At 41.1% G+C, this 7,868-nt stretch overlaps 1 protein-coding gene across 1 annotated transcript in view; it reads left to right on the top strand.

Moving 5' to 3' along the window:
- The window catches only part of SYNJ1 (synaptojanin 1), a 65,243-nt gene extending 61,628 nt beyond the window's left edge, over positions 1–3,615 (top strand). Inside the window, exon 30 of the mRNA XM_045164952.1 lies at positions 686–3,615. Within this exon, the coding sequence (XP_045020887.1) occupies positions 686–1,486 (801 nt within the window). The 3' untranslated portion in view covers positions 1,487–3,615. The remainder of the gene's footprint in view (positions 1–685) is intronic.
- Positions 3,616–7,868: the final 4,253 nt, after the last annotated feature.

A 7,868-nucleotide genomic window follows, 5' to 3' on the forward strand; every position in this document is an offset into this window, starting at 1 on the left:
TCATTGCAGTTAGTTACAACCTATCTAAAGATGAGGAAGGTCAATTAAAAAATATTTCCACATTCAGAATTTATTCTACAAAGGAGAGCTGACGTTAAAAAGCAAAGAATGCTTTGAAAATTTTATTCTACAAGTGGAAAAGGAAATGATGCATTGTCTTCAGCTTATGAATACAGATATACTAATAAAATTATTATCCATAAAGTTGAATTTCCATAGTAACATTAACTCTCAATGAAAATATATTTCAAAAAACAATGAAACCACATCATCATCACAGATGGGTGTTGGAAGTTTATTCATAGCGATTTAGCATAAACTGTATTGAATGTGAGTTTCTTAAGTTCATTTGATTATCTAATAGAACTGGGCATGAACCAAACTCATCTGCTAATTCAGTGCAGTTCTCCATTTTACATATCAATACTTGCATGGATGAAATAAGTTGTATTTATAAAAGAACTTATTTAGCAGAGAGTTTAAAAAAAAAAAAAAAAAATTTCATGGTACTTGTTTAACTACCAGAGTAACAGACTACACAAAGCTCCTTTTTTTATTTTTTGAGTATGTATACTTGACCCCTTCAGAATGAAGAATAATTGAGACAGGAAACAGAGAGGGCATTCAAAGTAACTGTATTGCTTTTTGTTTGTTCTGATTATTCAGTGGGCTTTCTCTTTCCCAGGTGAAAACAAACGGAGTCTCTGCCGTCAGACTGGAGTCGCCATTAAAGAGTGACCCATTTGAAGACTTGTCATTGAACTTGCTTGCTGTATCAAAGGCTCAGCCATCTGTTCACACCCCAAACCCAAGGGGGTTGACGCCGTTGCCTTCTGCAACCCCAAGTAACACGAACACTCTGAGTTCTGTAAGCTGCATGCCGACAATGCCTCCAATTCCAGCCTGGAGTAAATCCCAGGAAAACACGCGATGTTCCCCAAACCCATTCATCCCAAGCTCGAGCAGCACAAATCCTTTTACCGACAGGACCGCCGCTCCTGGAAACCCCTTTCGAGCTGAGTCTCAAGAATCAGAGGCCACTTCATGGTTCTCCAAAGAAGAGCCTGTTGCTCCGAGTCCATTCTCTTCGCTGAGGCCTCTGGATCAGAACAGTAGCAAGCCTTCATCCTCCCTGGATGGGTTTAAGGACAGTTTTGATCCACAGGGCCCGTCTGCACTAACAGTCAGCAACCCCAAAGGATGGGTAACCTTTGAGGAAGAAGAGGACTTTGGTGTGACAGGGAAGTCAGGGTCCACTCGCCCAGATGTTTTCCTGGGTAAGCAGCTGAGCTCGTCTCCTGGCTCCAAGGTGACGCTTGGTGATGACTGGGGTAGAAGTACCAATGTGTCTCTCTGTGTGTTGCCAGCAAGAAGACCACCCCCACCGCCTGTCCCTCTGCTCCCACCTGGCACCACCCCTCCCTCAGACCCTTTCACAGCCCTGGCCTCTAAGGCATCACCCACGCTAGACTTGACAGAAAGATAACGTCACACAGTAGAGTCCCTTTAGTTTTGGCAGGGTAGAGCCAAAAGATTTGGGCATTCGTTAGTCATGATGTGCAATAAGTAATTGTTAAGTGCACTGATGTTGTCATGAAATACCACTATTTAATGTGTACAGAGTTGGAATATGTGTATATCAGAATTAAGGAAAAATTTTTCTCATTATTAACTGGAATTTTGGTGTGTTTCTGTTTGGATAAATAAGAGAGAGTAGAAGCCATAAAAAGTGCTCGAAGCTATTTTAGAAAACAGTCCTCATTTAGAAATTCTTCATCAGTCTCCTTTAAAGCATCTCACAAAGCCCAGACAACTTCTAGACGACATTGCTGCCAGCCCTTTCCTACTTGTCAACAATTGGTATCTCTAAGTATTTACCAAAGAGCCGTCAAAGGTATACTGGAACAGAATTTAGAAAGACATTGCTTAAAAAAAAAGTGTATACACACACACACACAAATGTATACACTTACATAGTGGTAAAATGCATCACTTAAATTCTAGGGTGTAAGTCAGACCAAATTTTTACCTTAAAGTTGTAACAGAGTTCTCTTTTCCATATAATCAAATGGATGGCTGAAAATGAAATTTGGACATTTCCATTATCTTTCTTTCCAAATCTAGAGTAATCTCACGACAGAACCAGAATTTGCCCCCGTTGCACACCCACCCCTTCTGACACACACACCACACACCCCCTTGTCACTCTGGTCCCACACCTCTGCCTGCTTTTCTGGGGGAGGAGCTTCTTGCAGCCGGAAGCAGCATATTGTGTGGACCGACCCTCCTGTCCTTTCAAAACAGCACGCTGTCCACAGATAGCAGGAAGGCACGTGCCACCAAATTCAGTGAGAAGTAAATGGGAGTTCAAGGTCCACGGAGGTGTCCGAGGATGGCCCTCCTCGCTTCTCTAGCTGGTGAGCTGGGCAGCCCCCACCCCAGGGGGCGCTGAACTGGAATCTACTGTGTGTTCTCTCGCCCCATCTGTGATGCTGCTTTACGTTCTTAGAGGCTACACCTCAAATTAGCTGTGGATTTTGTCTCCTGCACTGCCAGTATGCAGCTGATCCTGCTTTTGATTAATTTTATGAAGACGTTCATGATTTATAGAGAATGTAGTATTTTGATATCATTTAGGAATCCCAGTCAGAAAATTCCTGGAGCAATAGTTGTTTTGTTGTCAGTTTGAAATCACCTTTACCCATTATATTAGCGTTTTATACAAAGAGTTGTAAATGTCACCTGAATTCCATTGTCCACATTTAACCTTTAAACATGTGCATTGGGGGAATATCAGAAAATGGAGTTCGCAGCTAAGAATACATAAGATGTAAAAAAGCACAGCAAGCTGCATCGCACTTAACCACATAAAGCAAAACTATTAGGAAAAAGCACTTTTCTAAATGCTCAAATGTTATCAGAATACTATATTTATAAAAGTAATTCTCTCTATTAACAGCCAGGAATTGCTGTTAGAAATAACTCTCGTGAGTTTTATATTGTGCTTTGGGGGGGGAGGGTCTAATCATTTCAGCAGTAGTATATTTTAAACAGCAGTATTACTATAAGCAATGTGCTTCAAAATGTGAATTAACTTGTTGAAACTGTGGCTTTAACATCTGTGTGATTAATGTATATGGTATTTGCTCTCCGTTAGGAAAATAACTCATTATAAACTTTAGTGCGACTGCAGTTCTGTGAGCAGTGTTTCCTATTGAATAGAAACTACTGTCTAAAATACACATATCAAGCAGCAGCTCAGCCTTTATCAGGAGATTCTGCTGATACTTGGCAAGTTGCTGAAAAAGTGCACAAAGTTACAACAGACAGTTAAAGGTACACTGCAAATAACTAGCCATTATTCTACATATTATTAAAATATGGACCAGTTCTGTTAAACGCAGAGCAGAAACTAGACACTAAGGATCTCTTTGTGAATTCTTTGTTCTCTATAGTAGATTGCTGTTTATATGTAAGAATTTTATTGCTTATGTGGCACACAGTATTTATAACTATATACTTTATAGGAGTACAGTATTAAAGTCAGTGGCATATAAACACTGAACATATCCTGTGAAATTTGCTGTCATATGAAATAAATATACCTGTCTTTACCATACTGACTGCTTTTGCTCAAAAGGGAAGAACTTTTCTCAGCTATTTTCCTTTAACTTTACATAGATGAGTTTGGTGATGTTTGAGGATTAATTCTTACTGTCAAATCAGTTTTGTTTTTTTTTTTTTCCAAATCAGGTATTTTAATTCAAGATGTTATTCTCATCCATTGTATTTCTCTGTGTGATTGTTGTTCAGTCGCTCAGTCATGTCCAACTCTTGGCGACCCTATGCACTGCAGCACGCCAGGCTTTCCTGTCCTTCACCATCTCCTAGAGCTTGCTCAAACTTGTGTCCATTGAGTCGGTGATGCCATCCAACCATCTCAGCCTCTGTCTCTATGTGATACTTCTGCTGAAAGTAGGAAGCTATTCTCAAATTACTAATTGTCATTAAGAAGTCATGTGCTTATTCTGTAAGAAAGGCCCTCATTCAAAATCTTGCTGGTTTGAAAATAACACAGGAGGCATGAATGATGATTTTCTGACCCACAGCAAGAGAAACAGCTGGGGGTGGGGGTGGGGCGGGTGAGGGGAGCAGAGGGGAAACAGGCTAACGAATAGCCAGACAAAAGAAGAGACCACCTTAAAAGACCCAAAGTAAGAGACTGAGGCTGGTGTTCTTGTGAGTATTGCCTTTTTTCCAGATGGCTATTTAAAACAATAACCTTGATTCTTAAATAATTAAATTATGTTCATTAATCTCTGATTAAGAAGTTACAGAATAATAGGCTTTGTAAAAACTTTTTATTTTAAGGTAACTGTAGATTTGTATGGGCTTCCATGGTAGCTCAGACAGTAAAGAACCTGCCTGCCAATGCAGGAGACAACAGGTTTGATCCCTGGGTCGGGAAGATCCCCTGGAGAAGGAAATGGCTACCCACTCCAGTATTCTTGCCTGGAGAATCCCCTGGACAGAGGAGCCTGGCAGGCTACAGTGCATGGGCACAGCATAGCAACTAAACAACAACGTGCAGTTGTAAGAAATAATACAGAAAGATCCCAGGTATCCTTTACCCAGTGGTAACATTTGCAAAACTATAGTGCAGTACCACAGCCAGGACTTTAACATTGATATAAAAGATTCCATCTCCCTGAAGATCCTGCGTGTTGCCTTTCCCCACTTCTCTCCCATCCCATGCCCTTTGCCTGTGTCCTTAACTTCTGGCAACCACTAATCTGTTCTCCATAATAGATTCTGTTCTCCATATTCACTATAATTTTGCTACTTGAAGAATGTTACATAAATGGAATCATGTGTGTGTAACCTTTTGGGATTGACTTTTTTACTCAGCACAGTTCTCTGGAGATTCAATAGTTTGTTCCTTTTTATTGTTATATAGTATCCCATGGTATGGATGTATCACAATTGGTTTAACCATTTATTCATCCACTGAAGGACATTTGGGGTGTTCCCAGTTTGGGACTATTATAAATGAAGCTGCTCTGAACACTCACCTCAGGTTTTTATGTGAACGTAAGTTTTCATTTCTCTGGGATAAATGACCAGGGGTACATGCTGGGTCATAGAGTGGTTGCATGCTTGGATTTTTAAAAAGCTTCCAAATTTTCTGCTACAATGACAGAACCATTTTACATTCCCATCAACAACCTATGAGTGACCCACTTTTTCTTATCTTGGCCTGAATTGCATCGTGGCTTTGTCTTTACCCTAAGAGTTTTCATTTGCTTATTTGCCATCTGATGCCTTTTTGTGTGTGAAATATGTGTCTTTTGCCCATTTTCTAAATAGATTGTTTTTTAACTGTCATGTTTTGAGGGCTCTTTGTATATTCTAGAGACTCCACCTCTGTTGAATATGTGCTTTGTAAATATATTTCTCTGTCTATAGCTTATCTTTCAGCCTCTCCACATGATTTATAGCCAGATCCTAAGCCCTGCAGGTCCACAATTACCAGCATGAGTGATTGACACAGGAAAACCAAACTCATGTATAAAGCAAAATGCCACTTTATTAATGTTAGGAAAAAAGTCTGACCACATCAAGATATCAAACGTGGAAAAATGGGAACTCATACATTGTTGGTGAGAGGGCAAATTGGCACATCAATTCTAGAGAACAATTAAATAACGTCCAGTAGGACTTCCCTGGTGGTCCAGTGGTTAAGAATCCACCTGCCAATGCAGGGGGACATGGATTCAATCCCTGGTCTAGGAAGATTCCACATGTTGCTGAGCAACTAAGCCCATGCACCCCAACTGCTGAGCCTGAGTGTTAGAGCCCATGCTATGTAACAAAAGAAGCCACACCATGAGAAGACAATGCACCACAACTAGAGAAAGCTTTCAGGGAGCAACAAAGACCCAGCACAGCCAAAAAATGATTAACTCAAAAATATATATAAATAATGTCCAGTGAGGTTCATATATTCTATCACAACAAATTTGACTTGGAGAGAAATTCTAGGACAAGTGGAGTAGGAATGCACATTGTAATGGTGAAAACTGGAAAGAAACTAACCCTCAAGAAGGGGATGGAGTGACATATTTCTGGTGGAATACTATGTAGTAGTGAAAATAAGTGAGTGAAATACTAGTAAATTTCAGTATGGAGCCATAAAGCAAGGTACAAAATAATACAGTATGACATTCAGTTCCGTTCAGTCGCTCAGTCATGTCCGACTCTTTGCGACCCCATGAATCGCAGCACACCAGGCCTCCCTGTCCGTCACCAACTCCCAGAGTTCACTCAGACTCACGTCCATCGAGTCAGTGATGCCACCCAGCCATCTCATCCTCTGTCGTCCCCCTCTCCTCCTGCCCCAATCCCTCCCAGCATCAGAGTCTTTTCCAATGAGTCAACTCTTCGCATGAGGTGGCCAAAGTACTGGAGTTTCAGCTTCAGCATCATTCCTTCCAAAGAAATCCCAGGGCTGATCTCCTTCAGAATGGACTGGTTGGATCTCCTTGCAGTCCAAGGGACTCTCAAGAGTCTTCTCCAACACCACAGTTCAAAAGCATCAATTCTTTGGTGCTCAGCCTTCTTCACAGTCCAACTCTCACACCCATACATGACCACTGGAAAAACCATAGCCTTGACTAGACGGACCTTTGTTGGCAAAGTAATGTCTCTGCTTTTGAATATGCTATCTAGGTTGGCCATAACTTTCCTTCCAAGGAGTAAGCATCTTAATTTCATGGCTGCAGTCACCATCTGTAGTGATTTTGGAGCCCAAAGAAATAAAGTCTGAACCTGTTTCCACTGTTTCCCCATCTATTTCCCATGACGTGATGGGACCAGATGCCATGATCTTCGTTTTCAACTAATGTCATCTTCATATGACATTAGTTATATCAAATTTAAAACATACCAAACAACGTTCTCTATTTGTTAGGGATACATATGTGTGTTATGTATATATGCTCAGTCCCTCAGTTGTTTACGACTCTGTGACCCTATGGACTGTAGCCCACCAAGCCATGGGATTTTCCAGGCAAGAGTACTAGAGTGGGTTGCCATTTCTTTCTCCAGGAGAAGCTTCCTGACCCAGGATCAAATCCACATCTCCTGGATCTCCTGCATTGCAGCCGGATTCTTTACCTGCTGAGCCATGGGGGAAGTCCCACATATGTGTGTTAATGGTATTAAAACAATTTTTTTTCAGTACAGTAAAAATTTTCTTTTCCTCTCTGGTTGCCTGATATCTAGCAGTCAACATGAGTGCCCCATTAATTATCTGTACCGGAGTGTTTATCACTAATGGATTGCTTCAGCAGATACAGATGCTTATAAGATGCCCTTTACCCTAGAAAGGAAACAGTACCTAAAATATTTAGATAAGCCAAAGTACATAGGAACACACAGATGTCATATTTGTCTTCAAATTCAGAACCCACTTGGGTGACAATACAATAGGCTTTGGCATGATTTATGATCACTTAAACTATAATGAAGAAAAGCTACACACAAAATTTGTATGACACAGCCTGGGTGAGAAGAAAAGGACCTTAAGAAAACACAGAAAGGACTGCAATATAAGAATACAAAGGCAAATAGCAGTGCTGACAAAGATTAAAGATGGTGCAAGTGTTCGACCTGTGACAACGTAGTTAATGGGCTTCCATGGTGGCCCAGTGGTAAAGAATCTGCCTGCCAAGTCAGAGACCCTGTTCAATCCCTGGGGCGGGAAGATCCCTTGGAGAAGGAAATGGCGACCCATTCCAGTGTTGTTGCCTGGAGAATCCCTTGGCCAGAGGCTGGTGGGGTACAGTCCATGGGGTTATGGACACAAC

Source organism: Bubalus bubalis, chromosome 1, assembly GCF_019923935.1.
Source record: "Bubalus bubalis isolate 160015118507 breed Murrah chromosome 1, NDDB_SH_1, whole genome shotgun sequence".
In the NCBI taxonomy this organism is placed as follows: domain Eukaryota; kingdom Metazoa; phylum Chordata; class Mammalia; order Artiodactyla; family Bovidae; genus Bubalus; species Bubalus bubalis.